General features: G+C 36.1%; 2 protein-coding genes across 4 annotated transcripts; one reads left to right on the top strand and one right to left on the bottom strand.

Moving 5' to 3' along the window:
* Nucleotides 1-13,091: 13,091 nt before the first annotated feature.
* Kpc2 (Kip1 ubiquitination-promoting complex subunit 2) lies at nt 13,092-16,813 on the bottom strand. Of its 2 annotated transcripts, XM_089469529.1 has the most exons (7): nt 16,107-16,813; nt 15,952-15,963; nt 15,398-15,887; nt 15,000-15,344; nt 14,630-14,933; nt 13,836-13,980; nt 13,092-13,743 (listed from the first exon to the last, which is right to left on the bottom strand). In XM_089469529.1, coding segments are annotated over exons 1-7 (1,680 nt in total). In that variant the 5' UTR covers nt 16,490-16,813; the 3' UTR covers nt 13,092-13,742. The 2 variants fall into 2 exon arrangements, with proteins under 2 accessions (XP_089325655.1, XP_017868496.1); XM_018013007.2 differs by having other exon boundaries at nt 13,092-13,980.
* Nucleotides 16,814-16,898: 85 nt separating this feature from the next.
* Nucleotides 16,899-23,054, top strand: hrg (poly(A) polymerase hiiragi). 2 transcript variants are annotated; one of them, XM_018013006.2, is made up of 9 exons: nt 16,899-17,557; nt 18,643-18,783; nt 18,840-19,608; nt 19,670-19,866; nt 19,935-20,516; nt 20,576-20,812; nt 20,907-21,627; nt 22,554-22,676; nt 22,741-23,054. In XM_018013006.2, the coding sequence occupies exons 3-7, from the start codon at nt 18,888-18,890 to the stop codon at nt 21,141-21,143; spliced, it is 1,974 nt and encodes a 657-aa protein (XP_017868495.1). In that variant the 5' UTR covers nt 16,899-17,557; nt 18,643-18,783; nt 18,840-18,887; the 3' UTR covers nt 21,144-21,627; nt 22,554-22,676; nt 22,741-23,054. The 2 variants fall into 2 exon arrangements, with proteins under 2 accessions (XP_017868495.1, XP_017868494.1); XM_018013005.2 differs by having other exon boundaries at nt 20,576-20,833.
* Nucleotides 23,055-23,729: the final 675 nt, after the last annotated feature.

Raw genomic sequence — 23,729 nt, 5'->3', positions numbered from 1 at the left:
ATTTGACTCCAAATATTTGTCGCAAAGTATTTCATCTAAATATTTTCTCTATTTCCTTTTTTAATGCCTCTAAAATTGCCTTTAAGTATTTCTTCTAAGTATTTGCTATAAATATTTCCAAAAGATTTTCCTCTAAGTATTTCCTCTACAAATATTCTCCAAGTATTCCTTCATGGTATTTCCTCTATGTATTTCCGCTAAGTATTTCCTCTGCCGCTAATGCTTAGCTGAACCATCTCAATTCACTTTACGCACTGTACGACTGACCCCCACTAGGCCTGGGCGACTGAAGAAATGCTGCAGCTGCTGCCCTATATATAGGCCGACTCCCACTCAAGCACAAAGTCGCTCTCAAATGTTGAGCCTTACGCCAGGTAGAGATCGAGTTTTAAGTGACCAATGGGTAGAGGTCGGTGCAGTCGAGAGTAAAATGACCAATGGTCACTCTCTGTTGCTGCGAGCATTCTAGCTTCGTTTTACTCAAATATAAATACCAAATTAACACGGCTGCAGATAAGAGAACTTAAAATTAAGAGAGCTTAAATGATCTTCTGTAGTTCTTCTTCATCCCTTGCGCTCATTAGGCAGACAGACAGAGAGACTGTGTGAAAGACAGGTAACAGAGAGAAACAGATATACTCACATATTTATGTAAAGGTAAACAAATCTGATTACTTCATTGAGCTTTTTTAAGCTTTTTTCTGTATAAATATTAATATATTAATATATTAAATAACCATATTTTATTCGATATATGATTTTAATTTTTTATGTACAATATATTTCCTTTAAGCAACCATTCATCGCAGTGAATTAATAAGCCCATGACTAATATTTTATCAACATACTTACTTGTATATATATTTCAGTACGATAACTTCATATGGCTTCATTTTCTTTTGAGCCATATGCCTAATACGCATAATTTGCCAAAAGCAAATACATGAGTAACTGACTCCTGACTCCCGACTGCTGCTCCCTCCAATTAGACAGATGCGCAATTGAAATTTGTGTCAGAGTCTTGTCACAGGCTCTCAGCCGTTACATTTTGCGGCTAGGACATTAAAGCCCAACGCCCTGTGCGCCAAGTTATCAACAATAATTAAAGCCAAGTCGTGTACAGTCTTAGCCAGAGTGCGACATTATGTCCTTGCTTTTTTCCACTCCTGTTTCTGTATCTCGACTTTTTTTGTGGCATGGGAGGGGGGGCTGTGTAAAATGTTATTTGAAAATTTTGTGCGTTGTCTTCGACATGGCCGCAAGTACATGGCGAAGGCAACAAGAAAACGAGAAGCCCAAACCAGGAGCATATCCAGGACAACTTCAACAGCTTGGCTAACAACGGAAACAGGCCAACAACAACAAAAACAACGACAACAACAACAGCAACGACAACAACAACTGGGTGCTATATGCCTTTTTAACTTGATTTAATGAGTGCAGGGAAAAACATCAACAAGAAAAATGAAATAACTGTCATTGAAGACATAAGAAAGGGGGGAGGCAAGCACAACGTAAAGGGGCGTGGTGCTGCCATTGACGGCTGCTTGTCTTTGAGACAGCCGAAGGAGTGGGAGGCTGTGCTACTTAACTAGAAGCAAACGAGCTGCCAGACACGAAGGGTCTACACGCAGCGAGTGGGCGTGGCACGGCGCAATTATGCAGCAAATTAACGCTTTATATTTATTAAAAAGCTAGCTAACTGGAAAGGGGAGTTTCTCGTTGTTTGTTTTTTATTTTTCGGGGTTGTCTTCATAGTGTCCAAAAATAAAAGTAAAAATAAAAGTTGCTCGGGCTGCAAGTACATGAATTGTTTGACAGTTGCCCAAGTTATGGCTGGAAGTATGAGTGCCCCAAATCAATTTGGTGGGGCAGAGGCTAATTAAAATCTATTATTATTGAGATTTATGTAAGTGTTATAAGAAGAATATATATTGAGTTATAGAGATAATGCAATATGTCGAGTGTATCAAAAGTTTAAATAACATATATTTATGGTGAAAACTTTCAAATATAATAAAATATTTTAAATTATGAAGCAATGTACATATAATAATATAGCATTGACTGAGAACAAAAGGTTCGTTCACGATCGGGCAGAAAATTTTTTTTTTTTTTTTTGCGGTTTCGCGTATCGAACGTCAATCGTATCGCTACCTAAATATTGTTGAAGAGAGCATACGACGAATAGTACAACTCAAGGAGCTCCGCTCTAAAATGAAACGAACTGAAGGTTCATGCTCATAGAGAGGAAGAGGGAGACAAGAGAGCTTAATTATTATATGATATTTTCGGTTGATTTAACGAGTAGAGCACACAGAATAAAATGTCACACATATTTACAATAATATAGATAATAATTCTAATAATAGCAAGTGACGCTAAATTTTATTTATTTTTAGTTTGAACTTTTTTTGTATGGGTATGTCCAAATAAATAAAATACAACAGGATAAATTATGAAAACATTTATTATGATATTTTTATGAGTATGTATAAATATAATAAAGAATTTATTATGATATAAAGGATTTTTATTTAATTAATTAGCATTAAAGAAGAAAGAGTAATTGAAATTAAAAATTTCTGACCGATGAGTATTACCACAGATTTACTAACTTGCTCTTAGATTGCCTCTCACCTCGTAGAATGGCGTTCGCTTATTATATTATATTATTATATTTTCTACTTTAATTTTACTGATTAAGATAAGGGAGAATATAATTTTGTTTTTTTTTAAGAAATTAAAAATAATAATAATACATTTAAGACCTCCTGCACTAAAACTAGTATTTCAAAGCATTTTTTATAAAATTAATATTAATACTGCTAATAATAATTTGATGTAGTAACTTTCATACTAATACTGAAATACCTTGTATAAAATAACAATCATCATAAATGATATACATTTTGCTTAAACATTTCTCATTGATATTAACTACATTTTAATTAGTTTGACTTTCCGTTTGACTTGAATTTCACTTTAATAATCTATTAAGATGCATTACCTACTTATCCTCTACGAAAATCAATTAATTTGTGCCCGACATCTTCTCGAGCTCAATATTATATAATTTTGCTACATACGCACTTTCTCTAGCGCAGCGAATACATTTGGGTCAGTCCAGCAGCAGCCCTCAAATCCGTTAAGGAAATGGCAAAATAAATATATATAAGAAAACATCTAATCATGCGCTACAAGTTGAAACTAATGCATAATTCGTGTTCTCTCCTTAACAAAGGCATGTCAATGGATAGCGCCAAGAAGTCAGCTAGCAATGCTACCCCTGCTAAATAGAAGACGCTTAGGGGTGGCTATAATACTGATGCTAGAGCAGAGTTGCGACTCATGGCTGGGCCATTGAGCTTGTTGCATTTCCTGCAAGTAATTTCGTTATGAGTTTTTACTGTAAGGGCTGTAATCCTTATAAATGAAGCAGCAAATTTGACGCCAATGCAGCAACAGCAACAACAGTAGCAACTGTAGCAGCAGCATCATCAGGGACTGTATTGTAGTTTATATAGTTATATTCAGGGACTTAATGCATTTGTCTAGAATGCTGGGGGGACACGGAATCAAGGGTGGTTAACACACGTTAATATCCTATGTCCTTGTACGGGGCTTCTCTGATATTTTCGCTCATTTGTCAGGCTTTGGAAACCCCAACGAATATTGCAATTGTATTTGTTGGTTTTTCGTGCAATGATGATTTATTTGCCACGCACGTGAAAGATTTGTACATCATCGCATTCATGGCTGGGCGGTTTGTTTGGCTCGAGGCTCATTAACTTTTGCTTAGTCCAGACTCATTAAAAATAAATCCGTCATGGCAGGCGATTTTAATAAGGCCATGTTAAGGATATCAATGTCCAAGTAGTTGGCCCGAGAGCGCAGCTTGTTAACGTCAGCTAAGAGTCTAAAAGCCGTTTTGCCGCTCCAAAAGGGTGGGCTAATCGTCTTGGGAGGATATATATATGTATATACTATGTATATAGTGAATAGCACTTTAGTAATTAAAAAGTGATTTACGTAGAGATTTGCTCAAATAGAAATTTAGTTTTGATTTACAAACAATTTAAGCTACATTTTATAGCATATTTTCTAGAGCAAAATGGCAAAAGAGATAATTATATTTAATCAAGGCAATTAGAGTTATATATATATTTTTGTAACTATATATATATATTTGTAACTAAAATCAAATTAATTATAGAACGTAAAGCTATAATAATTATTTCAAATAACTGATTGAATATTATTGAAGCTCTATAATTAATTTGATTTTAGTTATTATATAATTTTTATAGATTAAAGATTGTTTTCAGTAAGTTTTAGAAAATCACATCATGTCCTCCATATATTCTAGTTATACTTACATTTTATTTACCTATTTTTTGTTGGTGCAAATTCACACTTTTAGTCATGAGGAGCAAACATTTTTTGAAATGCTTGAATGTTACCATTAAAACGCTCAACCCAGTTACATTTAGGATTCTCTTTGTGGCCTACCTTTGTCCACCTTTGCCTGCGTGCCAACCTACAGTGCTCTCTCGCTAAGTGCCGTTCGACGAGGCCTCGGCAACTGCGTTTGCCTTTTGTTTTAACGTCAAGTGCAAAATGTGCAATGCATAAGACAAAGCAACCGCACAACAGTTAGCCCTACCCCTTACACCTCACCCCTTACCTTTCCTCTGCTTTTGTGTCAGTTGCAACAACAGCAACAACTTTTGTGTGACACATTTGGCAATGCGTTTTTAAACTGCAAAATACAAAAACGAAATGTGGCAGCCACACAAAAAAACAAGTGAAAAAAGAAATTCAACAACAACAGCAATGAACAAAGTCAGTTGCAAGTAGGGGAAAAAGTTTTTAGCATTTTTTCGCTTTTGCCTCGGCACTGAATTGCACTTAAAGTCAGCGCCAGTTAAAAACTTTGAAGCCAACGACTACAAGGAAACCGAGAAGAAGTAGAAAAAATATAAAACTATAAGGAAAAACTAAAAGGAAAAGAAGAAATAAATACCAGAACATTGAATTGATGCAGCTATAAATACCCTTACAAATAAATTTGAAAAAAAAAAAAAAACAGAAGTTAAGAAGCACCCATAAATCATAAGCGAATCTTTAAGAAATGAGACCTAAAAAATATGGACATAATAATAAATATAATAAGATTATTAACAAAAATAATTTAAATTTTATTTAAAAGAATATAAAGGGACTTATTAATACTTAAGTAAAAATAAAAAATATATTGAAACGTTATATGTTTTTAATTAATATAGATTTCGAATAACGTATGTTTGTTTTATGTAGTACAGATAATAAAATATTTTTTTGTGGCTGAGGAAGGTAAAAGTGCTTTATTTAGTATCAGTCAGCTCAGTCATTAATCTATAAAGTGGACTATTTATATATTAATTAAAGCTCTAATATAATCAATAAATAAATAATATCTTATCGATTACGCTTATTTCTGTAATTAATATTAATCAGATAACTACTAAAAAAAATGCTTATAAAATCATTAAATTTATAATATAAGATAACATTTATCGAGCTATATCGAAATCTCTGGCCTGACACAACCAAAAAACATACCCTTTCCTAGTGTGTATTTGCGAGAAATAAAGGAGGAATAAAAAAAAAAACGAAAATAGAGAGAACCGCATTGCATAGAGTGGCAGAGAACAATTGAAAACTTTATTGCTTTTGGCTTTTTCACTTTTGTTCGCAAGTATGTTGCACACGAGGCGCGTTGACAAAACGACAAGGAAAACCCGAACAAAAAGCTGGTGAAAAGCAGGCAAGAAGAAAGTTTTGCACTTTTATTAATTTTTAGAGCTCAGCGGGAGGGACCACATGCACATACATACATACATATGGACCCATGCATAAGTATGGAAGAGATGGCCAAAAGGACAAGGAGTCCTTGTCTACAACGACAACAACAGCAGCAGCAACAACAAGGGCAACAACTCTCGGCAGCTGTGTGGTCAGCTGGTCAACTGAGGGGCTGCCCACTAATTGGGCTTGTGAAAATATTTGCTACGCTTATGAAAACAGTTGGCCGCATGCCACATGACCCTTGACTAAAATGACACACCAAAACGACACACACACACACGCATATATACAAAGAATCAGAGTAAGAGAAACATATACATAATTATAGGGCACGTTTATGGGCACGCAAATTCATGAATTAGTTGTTTAAAATTTGTATTAATATTATTAACTCAAAGCTACATTATGATTTAAAATATATTTTAAGTTACAATTATAGATAATAATAATATATATGTATATTAAAAGTGAACATATGTACGATATGTAGATACAAAATAAATGTGATGAACGCCTACAAACAAATTCAAAGTATTAATCTCGCCAACAGACTGAGACGGCTCTCTTTGCGATTTTACTCTCCTGCTCACACTGATTCCCGTGACAATGTTGACAGACGCCTACAAGTTAATTTTAATTTTCAATCTCCCACTCACACTAATACAAGTCCAATATATACTCTCTTCACAATATCCAACACACTAAGCTCAATGTCAGCGTCTTGCTCTTGCGCTCTCTGTCGAATGAGCAGGCAACTAAAGCAACGCTTGTTTTGTCTTAGTCTTGGGTGAAGCAGTGCTCAAGTACACTCATTATCCACACGATCCACAGGCACTGCTCTTGGTGTCCGCGCCCTCTATCGGTGAAATGAACACCTAAGTAGATGAGCGCACATGTGTTGAATATTCTTCATATGCTCAGTAGATCAGAGCAAGACAAAGTAAGACAATCTAAAGCATGAGCTTTCTTTCTCTCTTTCATGGTGAAGTGCATAAAAGGTGTAAGAATGTGGAATATAATCCACAGCACACACAGAGCAACTCGCTTCAAGTTTCCAAGTTCACTCAGATCATAAAGTGTCATCGTGTAAACACAACTTTAACTGTATGCGAGCTGACCATACGCAGGCATTCAAACAACGCACACACTAACTCAGCAGTCGACCCAGTCACATTCGCCATCATAAACACACGCCAGGGCTAACCACAGTAGCCGCCTGCTACACTTGCTCCCCCTCTTCATCATACAGCTGCCCAACCAGTGGTTCGGTCCAACCGCCTTGACTATGCCCCACCAATTTTTGTCAACTGAACTAATTAATTAATTGTGGGGCGGCCACCGTAGCCGTCGTCTGAGCCGCCCACACGATAGCAAATGGTCAAGCGTAGCACAGAGCCCCCACCCCCGCTCGGCTCCACTCCCCGTCCATGTGCCTTTTAGCCACCCACTTGCTAACTGACCAGCAACTAATTTTTATATTTATGAGGCCGGGACATTGGCCTACTGCGTCATAAACTGTAGAGTTTTGCCTAGCCACAGGGTAGTTGACTTTGTATACGTATATGTGCGTGGATATGTGTGCTTGTGTGCATGTGCGTGTGCTTGGTCCAGCAGAACATTCGATCCTTGTAGCAGACTCCAAATTTTTAGTATCTTTGTGTGATTTCATGCGTTTAAGCTGAAATTCTTTTTTTATGTTTGCCATTGCAGACAACCACATTAGGGCGTCTGTATAGAGGCGGGGGTGGTGTGGTAAGATGTAGTGTGGGCGTGGCCGCTACTTAATTTTCATGTCGCGTTGCAAGTTTCGTACAAGTATTTATGGCATATAAATGAAAATAAATGAAATGCGCCCCAAGTTCAGATTTGACAACATGTTTCGCAATGTTTGCTAATGAAGGAGTTCGATTTGGTTTTAAATGGTTAATTGGCTGGGGCTTTGCTTAAGGGGTAGTAAATGGGAAAAAGGACGAATGGTAGAGTCCAATAAGAAACCATTTCAAGTGGTAGAATATTCAAGGAACTTGGGGAAAAACTTTAAGTAATGAGAACTGCTACGGAATTTATAAAGAAAACATTTTAAGAACATTTACATATAAACAAAACTGAGAAATTAAATTGGTTGAAGACGCTAATTTATTAGTATTTTCAAAAATGTAAATTTCAGAAAATATCAAGACTTAAATTATTTGGTTTTTTTTTTTCATATATCATTTCTAAGAATGTTTTACCATAATATAAGTACAAATATTTTTTTATTCAATTGTAAAAATACTATTTTTTATAGAAATATAAATTTTAGTTAAAAACATAAAATAAAATAAAAATTACTGCAACTAAAATGTTTATTAAATACAATTTAGTAAATTTACAAGTTATTTAATTAGATTTAATGCAAATTAAATGTACCCTAAAAAATACTCAATTAAATTGACTGTAAATCAAATCCCTAAACAATTGTTGATTGATAATATAGATTGAGTGACAACAATGTAAATTGTTGAACAATCAGGAAACATCATCTGACTAATTGACTTCAATTTTGATTAAATCAATTGAAAATCATGTTTAAATTATGCATAAATCACAAAGCCCTTGGAGAAATATTTAGCCCGTTGCAGAATTTAATGCATTCATTTGGCCAAATGTCATTTAGCTCAAACCCCTAGATAATGTGCTCGAGGAAGATGTGAGCAGAACGCACGTCTCGTATATTTAAATACCCTGTACTTGAGAAGGCTGTGAATAGGGTATATTTGAATATCATTTTTATTTGAATATTTATTAAAATTATATATGTATAAATATTTAAAAATATTTATTTTCTGTAATTGAAGAAGTGAAATGTTGAAGTTTCCTATTTGTACATATTTTATTTATTTTAATTGACCTCACTGAACTCTGATTCTATAGCTACTAGCTTGGCAGAACTTGGTACGTGAGTTCAATCAAGGAATAGTAAGCCGATTACAGAAGTTTGAGGCTCTACCTACATATATGCATGGTATGTAACACCCTATATCATTCAAATATAAGTCCCGTGTATTGTTCATGACATCTGTTTTAGAGTCATTCCCCACTCTTAGTTATATAATGTTCAAATTGTAGCTCAAGGAATTGTCCTGATTGAACTCAGAAAATATAAGACCTAGAATCCTAAAATTTGACTTATAAAATCTACTCGAGTTTCCATAGGGAATTTTGTGATTTTTGACTCCAAATTCTCAGTTAGCCTACTACATATATCTTTAATTAATGCTATAATATAAGCCTCAGTCTTGTTACACCATATCTTCGAGTCGTGTAGTGCCCATTCTTCTGTCGATTTTAATATTTTATTTTATATGATATCCGATGCGACAACAATTTTAATGCATATTTAATGCAATTTTTAAGAGCCAACGCATTATATGGAGTTATTTGGGCTTTTACGGCAAATATAAACATAGAAAACAGAATGAAAATTCGCATGCGACAAGAATTTCAAATGAAACCCGAAAAACAGCAACGCGACAACAACAACAGAAACAATTTTCATACAAATTGACAAAATTTTTGCGAAAACCCAAATTGTTTCAGCGTATTGTTTTGATGAGCTTTCCTTTCCTTTGCCTTTTTTTTTCTTTTTTCGCTATTTGTATATATATATTTTGGTTTTTGGTTTTTGGTTTTTGGTTTTTGGTTTTTGGTTTCAGTCGATAATAAAGTTCCATAAATTGTGCGGCGCCTGCAAATATGCAACGGAAATTGCGAAAGCCACACGACAACAATATCAAGTAAAAGCAACCCCCACGCAGGACCTCCCGCACTCTCCTGATGTCCTGATGTCTTTTTATAGGCTGCCTGGGGAGTGCTTGGGCGTGTGTCGCTTATCCTGCGGCTAAGCTGCCAGCCTGACGGTGTGTGGGGTGCTGTAGAGCGGTGGACTGGTGGGCTGGTGGGCTGGTGGGGCGTGGTCTACTCGCTTGTCAATGCATTTCGTCTTTTTGATAATATCAAAAACTCATTTGCCTGGGCCACTCGCCCGGGTATATCACTCCGATTTAGTAGTTAGTTGGCTGATGCTGATGCTGCTGCTGCTGCCAGCAGATGATTTATTATCGTACCCCCTCCACTCGGCTACGCCTCGCCCGCCGTGCGTCATCAATTTTTGCATAAACAAGACGCAAGGACCATTAGGCGAGCGCTGCAGCTGCAGCTGCCACAAGCTGTTGCAGCCGCAAATTGGAGCAAATAAAAAGCATTTTAAATGAATTCAACTTTGCTCATTTCCTAAACAATTTAACAATATGACAATTTAACAATTATGTGCGCAAAATATTAATTAAAAGCCACTCGTAAAAGCCAAAAGTATCTGCAACTGCATCTGCATGCAGTCGAGTATCTGCGTATCTCACGGATGCGTGACCACCAAATAAACGCGCTTAACATAAATCTACCGAAACCCATAAGCAGAAAATAAAAATAAAAACAAAACAAAAACAACAACAACAAGAATTACATTTAGTTGTTTTAGTTGCAGTTGAATGGAAAAATGTGCGGTCGCTCGGAAAATTAATTGTAATGCATTTAAAGTGCAATTGTTAAATTATTCGCTTTTTAGCCACGACAAACAACAACAACAACGATAAAAAGAACTCCATAAAATTTAACAAATTGCAAAACATTTTCCACACATAACATATGTGCACAGAGCATTAAAAAACGCTATGAAGGACTTTGGGCAGGGGGCGTGGCAAGTGCGTGAAACATTAGTCAACAAGTTGACAGAGTCAAGTAGGAGCTAGCCGGAAACTAGATACACTTACAGCTTGGCGGAAGTTGGGGGTATAGTATTGTATAATAAAGTAGTTATCTTTAAGGAAATGCTCCTCTTATAAGGAGAAGAGAAAGGAGGAGTACGGAGGCGAGTCGAAAACTAAATACGTTCACAGCTTTGACGAAGTTAAATGTCATATATGATACAAAACATGGCATCTATAAAGAAATATCCAAATATAATTAATATACTTTATATAAATAATATAAATTCTTCAAAGAAGCCAGAGTATAAATGTCAATATACTATAATTTGCATATAACTGTCGAGCACTTTTCGATGTCTGTAAATAAGGGTATCATCAAATGTGTCTTATCACTATCGAAACAGCGGTCTTGTGCATAATCCTGACAAAAAAAATTAAAGACCATCTGATCTGCAACTAGTTTGCCCATGATCAGAGAAGATCCATTTTTTTTTTCGCTCTACGTTTCCTCGACCATTTGGTTGAGGAAGTTATATTTATATATATTATATTTATATATAATTTATATAATATTTAAAATATATATAAAAAAAAAAAGAATTTACAATATCAATTCAATGTATGTTCACAATATACTGTATATTAACCTTTTAACTATAAATTCATATATGTAGTATAAAAATACTTATATAATATAAAATTAATTCTACAAATAAACATATCAAAAGTGGGCTTCAAAATATGAACTAAAAATGTTTTCTAATAACAATCAGCTAAGCAGTTTAGGCTTCCGACTATTTCTTATTTCCCCACAATACCCTATAAAATCAGCATTAAAACGAAAAACCTCACAAAAGACAAAAATAGAATGTAAATATAAAGCTATTCAAATAAAATTTACATGCTAATATTTCAGAAACAGAAATACCATTCAATAAATATTAATTAAAAGCTATCAACCATATTTGGAAACATTTTCCCCGATAGAGACATTGGGAGGTGCTTGTGATAGATGGATAGGAGGGTTTCCACATAGTGGTTTTGTTTTATCAATAAATCAAATGGGAATGATTCATTTGATATGAATTTGATAACTCTAGAGATTACATATGATTCACATAGTACAAAGGCCCACTTGATTAGACAAAAGTTTTTATGTAGGCCAACGGGGCGTATGAGTAATTGCTTTTTGTTGTCAAATATAACGCGAGATACAAAGTATTGAGAAGGCATTATAAACACGTTTTGCGCTTCTAATCTCTAGCTATGATAATCATTTTGAAGGTATTTCTGCGAGGGTGGTCCTAAAGAGTTATGTTTATATATTAATATTAAAGAAAAGAAATGGAAATATAAAACGAAATTTAATATAATTTAACTATATATAAAATAATTTTGTAAAGCTTTGAATCCATTAATACTTCTATTAAATATTACTTATTAGTTAAATTTATGTTGAATAGATAATATATACATGCCAGAGGTTGTGCTGTTAACATTATTTGAAATGCTTCGAGGGCTGAAAGAAAAAGTTGCATATGTGTATATCTATTGTGGATTACTTTGAATGGCATGCATTATTTAAATTAAATCTTTTTTAAATTAAAAAATTTGCAAACAATTTTCAACAGGCCTCTCATATCAATAATATGGATTTTGTTGATATAATATAAAAAAAATTAAATTTTCTAGATATGAGTACATATCATCATAAGTACATAGAAATAAATTACTCATAAAATGTAAACAAGTTATCTGTAAAATATATACCAAGAGCCACCCAATGCAGACTTCGTTATTGAGAGTAGATCATATTCATATTTGAGAGTTTCAGAGTAACACCTTTTGCGGAGAGACCAATGGCGAGTGAGACACAAATCTTTGTATGACTAGCCAATGCCATATATGTAACTATAATTAGCTCTCAACATAAGCAAGAACCATCGGTTCTTTTCACTTCAATGCCTATCCGATCGCAAACGAATTCATTGAAGAACCGTGACAATCGGCAGCTCACTGAGTTATTTCTCAGCATCTTTAAAATATAACTGTATATAGAGAGGATCGCCAAGAATTAATATTTAGTTATTGGATAATTCCAGGGAATTAATATTTAGTTATTGGATAATTCCAAATGTTTTAGAATAGTAATATTCATAGTATACAGATATTTGACGATTTTAAGAAAATAAGCAAAGAATCTGTATATATAATCTAAAGGTCCAACGCAGAGGTGAAAGACGACTAAAATCTTATCAAAATCTGCATTTTAAAATCGGATATATGAATAAACGAAATTCAATAATCGCGATTTGTTTTGTATAGACCTCGTATACAAAGCACGGTTAGAATTTCTCTTTAAAACATTCTTCATATTTGCACCTTCACAGAGATCGTAATATCATTATGTATATCTATAAATAAATATATACCAATTAATTAATCTTTCCCATATCTTTTCATGACAACTTATCTTTCTTAATTATTGAAAATATGTTTCAATTTTACAAAAACTAATTATTTTTATTACTTATAAATAATAGAGATACAATATTTGTTGTACAAAATAATACTTAATGCGCTCAGTAGCGCTTCTCCATTAGCATTTGTTCGTTTTCACTCTTTAGTTTGACAAATTTTACAACTAAAATTTTCTTTTAAGATAATAGGATTAAAATAGTTGTGGGAAAAGTTTTGTGCGAGTTTTACAATACATTCGAGATAAATGGCGAGAGTTTAGAAAACATGGCATGACTAGATGATAAATGATATATTATATATATAATATGTATATTTTATAGACTAATGCATTTCGTACTGATCGGTAAGCGTTTGTAGATTGCAGCCAATGTGCTCTGTGTAAGCGAAGCATTTTGCATTTTTGGCTTGGTGCAATTTATTTTATTTTTTTTTTTATTTACTTTTTGCTTTAATTTTTTTTTTTCATTTTTTTTCTTTGTTTTTTTTTTGTTTTTTGGCTACAAAAATACTCTTTATACAATACTTGAGGCTTCAATGCGCTTAACTGTAAAATATGTACTGATCGTAGCTATATAAGTAGTATATATACATATATGTATGTATATATAGATGAGTGTATGTATGTATGTGTGTGTGTGCGGGTGTCTGTGTTTGCTTGTCTCTCTCTCTATAGGTAATTGTATATGTATATATGCATGTATAAATAGAATTTGGTTAATCTCAATAATTAGGCCACTATTAAAAAGCATTCGACTTCACCAGCGATTGACGTAGAACTGATTGATGCCCATCACATGCTTCTCCTCATGATACTTCTGCAGGATATGTGTGATAACGGAGGTGGTGTCATTGTCGCCGCGCCACACGCGTATCGCATTCTCGTTCTCCAGTATGGCCAAAAAGGCTAAATGGAGGAAAGAACAATATTAGAAAATAATTTATGTATGGAATATAATTTATCCTGATAAGAGACTTACTAAGGGAAAAGTAAAGGTAACTAATTTTAATATATAAAATTAATTATTGTCTACATATACATATAATTTATACTGAATTTATAGCTACAGAATAGATGGTAAATGAAGCCTCAGCATCCGACTACAATATACCAGGTGAAATTAAAATGTTTCATACTCATGCAGAGTATACATTATAAGGGTTTGGATTTTCTTTAAGCTGATTCTCATCTTTATATCTCTTTAAATAAATATAATATATCTGGAAATATACTATGCTAACTATACTATGAATGTATATGGTATGGGACAAAGGGAATCGCCCAGTGTTCTTTTGATTTTTCCTATACGATCAATTTTTACTATAAAAACCAAATGTTCTCTAAACACATGGCTCATGTGTGTATGTTTATATGAACGTCAGCAACGTTGAGCTACTGATTCTCAGTTACTGATTCTCATCGTGGGAACGTCAATCGTGTTTGATAAACGAATAGGTCAACTCAGGGCGCTCAACAGAAAACAATAACGAACGGATCCAAAGGCTCTTGAGCGCGAGAACGAATGAATATACTTGAATCCCCAATACACACTTACCCAAAAAGGTTTTCGGATTGCTCAGCGTCAATTGCACTTGCGGCATTTCCAGTATTACTTTAAGTATTGGGGAATCGGGAGCGAGACCCTCGCGCAGCTCAATGACACTGCCCGAGCGATTTTCGCACAGCCAGTCACAGGCGGAGGCCTTGTTGTTGCCCGTCTTCCTGAGCGCGGCAAGCACGGCATCCTCTTCAAAGCCCATTTCAGTCAAGGACTCGACAATCTCGTCATTTGGCGGCGTATCGCGATGGCTGTAGATGCGCACAATTTGCAAAAGAGCAGCCGTGTTCTCAATGGTCTCCTAAAAGACAGAGAGAGAGTTAGGAATTAGTATATATAAGATGTAGTAAGTAGTCTAGAGCGCTACATTATCGGTAACTATGGTTGAGGGCGATATGGAGGAGACACTTTGATGCATATTCATGGGCGCCGTTACGGAGCTTGAGCCGCCCTCCTCCTCCCTTTGATTCTGTATGAGCCACTCCAAGGTAGTTGAATATACGCCATTATTGGAACGCAAAGCCTGGGCAGAAATCTCACGGGTGAAGCCCATGTCAACGAGGCACTGCAGCGTATCCGCTTGATGATTGCGACGATTGACCAAGCGCTGCTTCAGCATGCTAATCAAACGTGGTGCAAACGGCCCAGCTCCGATAATGGCAGCCGAAGCCTGAGCGAGCGAGATGAGCACCTTGCGCACATCGTATTGTATCTACAAAGAGACTGCGTTAAGGCTTCCCATATAAGGTATTGCTGTCCACTCACATTCGACTGCTGAAAGATCTCATTGATGTCGATGATAGGCAGCGAGTTGGTGTTGGCGTGCACAAAGCGCGTTGCACTCTCCAGCAGCGCATCGTTTGGTCCAGGCACCTCGCGAGTGCGCGTCACAGTCTGTGGCAGGGTGTTTCGCCTGGGTGACAGGATGAAGGTCTCATTGTCGCGCACATGCAGCTGAGCAAGTGTCTGCGCCTCGTTGAGTTCCCCGCCACAGTATTCCGCCTTGAAGAGGCGATAGCGTGGATTCAAGTGACGCACATCGGGCGCAAATAGCTGTATCGACTCTGGATCATCGCTCAGCTCCAAGATGACTTCACTCTTGAGATCGTTCAGGCGCTTGTTGATGTCCGTTTTGAAGATGAGGACACGGGAACTAGGACAGATAACACGCACGGTTATTGTTGCGCCAGCTTTGCCCACATCCGGATCATCAACAACCGAGGTTGAGGCTGACGCTAGCCTGGCATGGTTTTTCCTATCAAAAGAAAAAACAATATAGTAAGTAGTCGATCGACTTTGTTGTACTGCCTCCCACTTACCTAAGAAACAAACTGCGCAATTTTTGCATAGTTTGTTTTATGGTGTTATTGTTTAGTGTTTGTGGGTTCCAACAGAGAATTTGGATGAAACAAAATAAAAAAAAAAAGACAAAATTATTATTTCACAGTGATTGTTTATTTGATTGGCAACTTACGCATTCGCCTGCTGTTCCGCATGCTTGACCTTCTGTTCCTGCTGCAGCTGCAGCTCCAATTGAATGCGCCGCCTGCGTGCCGGCGACGGAGTGCGCAGAACGCAAATGCCGCCACCGACGGCGACGCCGACGTCAGCGACATCCGTTTGCGTTTCCATCTCCGTCGTTTGCACCTGGCTGCCGCTGCGCAGGCTAAGGCTGCTGCCTGCATCGCTGCCGCTGGCACTGCCATTGGCACTGCCGCTGACTCTGCTGCTGGTGACAGTGCGTCGACTTGAATCGGAATTTGTTTCGGTTTCGTTTGTTGTGTTGCTGCGCTGCTTGTTGCGTGCTAACCATTTGGCGCGCTTCTCATTGAACTTTTCGCGCATCCAGGGTATCATATTGTGGCTGCCATCAAGTCTGTTTGAAATGCTTTTACATTACATGTTGTTTCAGTACTTCTGTAGTGTTATTTTTTCCAATTCACTCAAAATACAAATAAACTGCACAGCTGTTTTTCGGCGTTGCCACACCGTTAGACTCGCTGTGGATCATATTCAAATGGGAATGTGGCCATTCATACGTTCCACATTACAATAATGTGCAGAAAACATAAACATAGACACAAATACTGGTTTTCTCAAATTGTTAATTGATTTTTATAAAAATACTTTTTTATACATGTTTCTTAAAACATGAATTAAAAATAGCCGATAGCGAGAACTCAAACGTCTGCACGTGAATGGCCAGCGATATCAAACCGCGCAGCAACTCTGCATCTTTTTGGCTTCTCTTTTATTTTCCACATATTCACACACACATGCGTATCGTTCGTTGCGGTTCTTGGCATATTAATTTGTAGAACGCGCAAATCAAACTGTAAAACGGAAACCGAAAATGAATACACACTAGAAAAAGTAGAGAAAAAACAACACTACGCAATTTCATCAATGCAGTGCGCGCGTCCATCATATTGGAATATTAATAATTAAATGAAAACAGATTTGTGTTGTGTATGGCGTGCGTCAGTCAGCGAACGAGTCACACAGTCACGTAGCATACAAAAAACAAAAGGAAAAAACAGAAGCAGGCCAATAGAAAAAGAAAAAGTTACATGTGGGTATAGGCATAGAAGCGAATATGATATGAAAGAGATGAGAGCATGAAGAAGACAACGCGCGACGAATAAAATACATTCAGAGCGCGACACAAATAACAAATACAAGCGGAGCAACAAAAAACGAAAAGAGGAGAAAAAGTGCTTCGAAAAAAGCCGGAACGACACAAATGAATGGACCTCAACACTCGTACGCTGCCAAACTACATACATACATACATATGCACACATATTCATACAAAACACACGCATACACTTGAAGCACTACCACCACCACCACAACTACAAGAACAACATACATATAACGTAACTTCAGCCTCTAAGCCCAACTGTAAAACAACAAAAAGCGCAGGTAAGTGGGCAGTAAACAGAAGTAGTAACCAAACGAACGGTACCTAAAAGTTCCTTACGCAGCGCCATTTGTTTGTGTATACGCAAGTTCTGCCTGCATCTTTTATATGTGTGTGTGTTTGCGTGTATATATATGCGAGTGAATTTTTGTCCGTTGTCATTAAACCAGTGAATGTGAGTGTGTGTGGGTGTCTCGCAATATCGCATGATTTGTGATTCCGCTTTGATTTGCTTTTACTGTTGCTTTTCTGTTTATGTTTGTTATGTGCCGACAATTAGCTTGCACTTTTATCCAAATACAACACAAAATTGATATCTACGCATTTGTTTATGCTGGCAAGCAGAGCAGCAACAAAGAGGAGAAAAGCTCTCACTCGCGGTTCCGTTCTTGAGTGTGGCCAGCTTTGTCAAACAGTGTTGCTCCCTTCAGCTTTTATTTTATGTGCTCTGTTGTCATCGGCTAATTTGATATTGTGTTTTTTTAACGTAAATAGAACAAATTTTCTTATCTGCTCATTATACAACTGTCATAAGGCTAATAAGTCTATATAACTCTTGACAATTTCAAAAAAATTAACGTATTCAAACAAACTACTGCTTCGGTATTTAGCCTTTTTAGCTATGATTTCACACTGAGCTATTTAGCTTTTTACAGCTTTTTTTAGTATCGCTTTTGAAATAGCTGAGCACTAACAGTTTTTGCTTTTTTCGAGCATCAATATCTTTTGTTTGTTTGTTTATATCGTTTTCGCTAGCATCTAATGACCGAATACTTATCGTACAAAAACAAAATACAAACAATTGCATTGCGATAAAGAAATATTTACGAAACCAATGCGAAAATTTACCGGAAATTTGGAAATGTATATGCATATAAATAATTTATTATACTATTTTTGGAATTTGAATGTACATTATAATTGGTTGATAATTTGAAAAATAAAAATTGCGACAGTAAAATACTAAAAAAAAATGCAAATAAATTAAATGTTTTAATTTACTGGAAACATAAAATTTTAAATTAAATTTTATGAAATTTTAATAACTTTATAATATATTTTATATATATATATATTTAATTTGCAGCATTTTAATATTGCGCTAGAGGGCAAGAAATAGAATTCCATTTATTGCTAACAGAGCAACAGCAACAACAACTGCAACAGCAACGTAATTATTAAGTTTATCAAAAAGAAAAAAAAACAGCTAAATTGTAAGACTAGTTAGGTGAGTAATATTTAATCCTCACTAGATAGCTTAATTACATTACAAATATCTTGCAGTAATTAAATATATATATACACATATATATAAAAGAAAGCAACGGCACCATGTGGAATTCCGAACCAACACAACGCCAGCAGCAACAGAATGGCAATTCTACCTCGGGCAGCGGCCAGACTACCAAACAATTGGGCATTACATCAGCGATTAGCTTGGCCGAGCCGCGTGCCGAGGATTTGCAGAGGACCGAAGAGCTAAGCAAATCCCTGGAGCCATACAATGTCTTCGAGACTCAGGAAGAGCTGAATCATCGCATGGAGATCTTAGCCAAGTTAAACACGCTCGTCAAGCAGTGGGTAAAGGATATATCCGTTAGCAAGAATATGCCCGAAGCAGCGGCCGAGAAATTGGGCGGCAAAATCTACACTTTTGGCTCATACAGACTGGGCGTGCATCATAAGGGAGCGGATATTGATGCCCTGTGCGTGGCACCACGCAATATCGAACGTTCAGACTACTTTCAGAGCTTCTTCGAGATCCTAAAGAAACAGCCCGAGGTCACAGAGTGTCGATCTGTCGAGGAGGCATTTGTGCCCGTTATAAAAATGAATTTTGATGGCGTGGAAATTGATTTGCTATTCGCACGACTCTCGCTCAAAGAGATACCAGATGACTTTGATCTGCGCGATGATAATCTGCTGAAGAACCTGGACCCACGTTCGGTGCGCAGTTTGAATGGTTGTCGTGTAACAGACGAAATACTTGCCCTGGTGCCCAACATCGAGAACTTTCGCCTGGCCTTGCGCGCCATCAAACTGTGGGCAAAGAGTGAGAGCAACAAGCTTACATGTTTGAAGCAATTATTTTACACATCCCTTTTGTGTTTTAGGGCATGGCATCTATTCGAATTCACTGGGCTATTTTGGCGGCGTCACCTGGGCCATGCTGGTGGCACGCACATGTCAGCTGTATCCGAATGCAGCTGCTGCCACGCTGGTGCACAAATTCTTTTTGGTATTCTCACGCTGGAAGTGGCCCAATCCTGTTTTGCTAAAACACCTAGATAATGTGAATCTACGATTTCAGGTATATAGCAAAAATATATCATCTAAAATATGTGATCTTTAATTGTATAAAAATCGATTCATTTTTAGGTTTGGGATCCGCGTGTCAATGCCTCGGATCGTTATCATTTAATGCCAATAATAACGCCCGCTTATCCACAACAAAACTCCACATTCAATGTATCGGAGTCTACTAAGAAGGTCATATTGACCGAATTTAATCGCGGCATGAGCATTACGGATGAGATAATGCTTGGCCGTGTTGGCTGGGATCGCCTGTTCGAGGCGCCCAGTTTCTTTTACAGATATCGTCATTTTATTGTATTGCTCGTCAACTCTCAAACAGCCGATGATCATTTGGAATGGTGCGGTCTGGTTGAGTCGAAGGTGCGCCTGCTAATTGGCAATTTGGAGAGAATTCCACACATTGTCTTGGCCCATGTGAATCCGAAATGCTTCGAGCTGAAGAAGGGCGCTGCGACTGCTAATAATTCGCAGAATAACAGCGGCAATGAGGATGATTTGAAGCAGCAGTCGGCCCAAGCAGCCGTCACTACAGCGCCCTATTGCTCACTTTGGTTTATTGGGCTGGAGTTTGAGCGCTCCGAGAACCTCAACATCGACCTCACCGAGAGCATACAGAATTTCACCGAACACGTGAATATGCATGGCGTAAGTAGCAGATGGTAGAGAGATATAATCCCGGTCATTAATCATAAATTCGATTGCAGGTAAATATTAAAATGTTGAAGGAGGGCATGTCGATTGTAGCGCGCCATGTGAAGCGCAAACAGCTGTCGGTCTACCTGGACGCCGATTTTCTTAAACGTGAACGCAAATCGATGGAAAATCACAATAATTTCAATAATTCGATGATGGCGAAACGCAAGCGCCTGTCGTCAGAGCTGGCGCAGTCGCAAGAGCAGGTGCCGCCCACAAATCCAAGAGGACGCGATAGCGGCAATAAGGTGCAAAGATTAAGTGAATCGGTAAATAGCTCCTAACATGGCTATTGCATTATATAAATTTATATTAATTGGACTCTTTATAATTCTGCAATAGTTGACTGAGGAAAATTCGAATGCCTCTAGTGAAATGGGCGGTGTAACGCCCACGACGCCAACAGCTGCGCAAATGAGTGCACCCAATTTCAAGGCAGGCGCGAAGAATGGCTCCGATAACAACTGCATGGACACCACACCAGAGCAGGCAGCGAATGGCAGCGGCAGCAACAGCAGTAGCAACAACAACAATAACAACAGCAACAGCGCAACGACAGCTGAGGTGGCCTGCTCGTGACAACCGCCAATGCCACAAGCACATCAGCATCAGCAGCAACAACAGCAACAACCACTGCAGCATCATCATCATAAATTTCGCAAAAACAACAATGCGGCCGCGGCGGCTGCTTCCAATAGCATTTTTAATCAGCGTTCTATATTGCATGCGGCTTCTAGTCTAACGGCCGCTCTAAGCATAACCGGACACAAGCGCAAGCATCCAGCAGCAGTAGCAGCAGCAACAACAACTACAACAACAACCGTTGTTGGCAATAAAAACGGCAGCAACAACACAAACTACAGCTACTATATAGATGACGATGATGACAACAACCAACAGCAACAACAGCCACCACCTATGCAAAAACCACAAAACAAGCAACACCCACATCAACAACAGCAACAATCAGCTGCTGCCAGAGGCTTGCCAGAAGCAGCAGCAGCAGCAACAACAACAACAACTGCAGCAGCAGCCGCCGCAACTGCGGCATCGACAATTTCTTGTAAGTTATTAATCTGTTGTCTATTCCTCTTCTCCATCTATCTTCATTCTTTTTCACTTATTTTGCTCAAGACTGTTTTCTTTATTAATGTAAAATTAGTTATGCTTAAACAAAAATGTTTGTTCCTAGTATTTGGCTAATATAATTATGCTTTTCATGGCTTTAAAAGACGAAATCTAAACTTTTAGTAAAAACAAAAAAGTCTCAAAAGAAAATTCTTCACAATTTATATTTTATGTTCAATAAGTTTAAGACAAATATTCTAAATTCTGAAGCTAAGAATAAAAGTTAAGTTTTTAATAAAAGAATAAACATATTTTTAAATTTATATCGTACATCATTTATTTGTTTAATAGCTAAGTAAAACTTAAATAGCAAACAAAAAATTTAAAACGAAAATTGCAAATATTGTACAAAGTATAAATTCAAAATTGTAAATTTAATAATATGATAGAAACTTTGTTAAAAAAGAAAATTTTAAGTTTTTTATAAGAAATTTTATTTCAAAGATTCTTAACTTTGTTTTTAATAATTCTATTCTATAATATTCAATGTTTCTTTAATTAAAATTTTGATTTGAAAATATGACAAAAGAAAAATAATTCAAAAAACGTTTTGCGTTAAAAATTGGCAGGCAATAAATATTTTATGTATTCGAAATAAAACATGAAAAGGTAAAAATAAATTTTCTAATTTAAAAGCATATCATTTTAAGTCTTTAAGCATTTTACACATATAGAAAATTTCTATATAAAAATTAATTTCTTTACCTTTACAGACTTCCTTAATTTTAAAGTTTTCTTTGGAGCACTAAGTTTCAATAATTTCTGTTCTTAGTACTAAATACAACTAACTATAAATATGTATTAATTCAGTTCACTTTAATCCTAAAGCTGATTAATTTGTTTAAACTTTTGTATTTGCAGTGTAAAAAGCTATTACATGTACCATTAAGGCTTAGTTTTTCATAGTTAACCTACCCATTGATTTCCTTTTGGCATTTTAATGCTAACCAACATGATGGAAGCCCATATATTTTATACAAAACGGTGAGTGTTCAAGAAGAAGAGCTAAAGAAAGAAAATGTAAATATTAATTGTATTTCCTTCCTAGGTTTCCATTTTAAAGCTGCAGAGTTTTGTTTTTACTTTTAGTCTACAACGCCAAGTGCGTTGGACATATACATACCATAGAAAACGGACAACAACAACAACAAGAACAACATTTAAAGCGGCTTGAAGAAAACAATTCGCTAATATTTTGTCTTAAGGTTTTCTTCCCAATAATATTTGTTGTACATCTTTTTTACTTCCCACAGCTGGTATTAAGGAATGACTAGAGTGCGGATGAAGTAAAGAGTGTGTAAGAAAGAGAGAGAGAGAGAGAGTGAGACAGAGAAGGAGAGTGAATAATATCAACAACAACAACAGCAACATGAATCACAGAAACGAAAGAACAACAACAACAACAACAAATTGCAAACCAGAAAAGAACTTAGCTATGAATTTTAGAATCTATTCTCTTCTATTTGCCCTATTTTCTTTCTGATTTTCCAATTTTCATCTGGTTTTATTTCAATCTTTGTTTTCTTCTTCTTCTAGTTGTACGCTGAAAATTTGAAACAATTATGTTCGTTTTTCTAAGAAAAGATAACTGAAAAAAGGTAATAACAAAAAATATATAATTGAAATGAAGATATTGATTTAATTTTACCAAATAAACAAAACAAAAACAAAAAAAATAAATAAAAAGTAAAAAAAAAAAAAAAAATTATATGGCGAAAGCTAAAAAAAATTGTATGTGTTTTTATTTATTTGTGGGGCTGGTGCATTAATGGATTTTGTTTTGCAGGTTTATATTATGTGTAGGCGAAGGTGATATATAAATACCTAGAAATCAACTGAAGGTTTCATTTGGTAATAATAATATTGGAATAGCTATGTATGTCAATCCATTAAGGTTCTTCACCACTTGAATGAGACCCATGGAAAAGATTAATTCTACATGAAGTAGGAAGAAATCGGAAACATATACATATTTGAAAAGGTTCAAATACATTTAAAAATATGTAACCTAATCCAATCTAGTTAATAAAGTTTAAT

This window comes from Drosophila arizonae, chromosome 5 (assembly GCF_054131065.1).
Source record: "Drosophila arizonae isolate 15081-1271.41 chromosome 5, UAZ_ARI_1.0, whole genome shotgun sequence".
Classification (NCBI taxonomy): Eukaryota; Metazoa; Arthropoda; class Insecta; order Diptera; family Drosophilidae; genus Drosophila; species Drosophila arizonae.
This window is presented reverse-complemented; position numbering and strand designations above follow the sequence as displayed.

Coding starts and splice junctions, on each gene's coding strand:
- hrg (XM_018013005.2), top strand. CDS start 18,888: ATGTGGAATTCCGAACCAACACAACGCCAGCAGCAACAGAATGGCAAT. Junction 19,867..19,934: donor ATGTGAATCTACGATTTCAG/GTATATAGCAAA, acceptor ATTCATTTTTAG/GTTTGGGATCCGCGTGTCAA. Junction 20,517..20,575: donor AACACGTGAATATGCATGGC/GTAAGTAGCAGA, acceptor ATTCGATTGCAG/GTAAATATTAAAATGTTGAA.
- Kpc2 (XM_018013007.2), bottom strand. CDS start 16,489: ATGATACCCTGGATGCGCGAAAAGTTCAATGAGAAGCGCGCCAAATGG. Junction 15,345..15,397: donor AGATCTTTCAGCAGTCGAAT/GTGAGTGGACAG, acceptor GTCTCTTTGTAG/ATACAATACGATGTGCGCAA. Junction 14,934..14,999: donor CAACCATAGTTACCGATAAT/GTAGCGCTCTAG, acceptor TCTGTCTTTTAG/GAGACCATTGAGAACACGGC.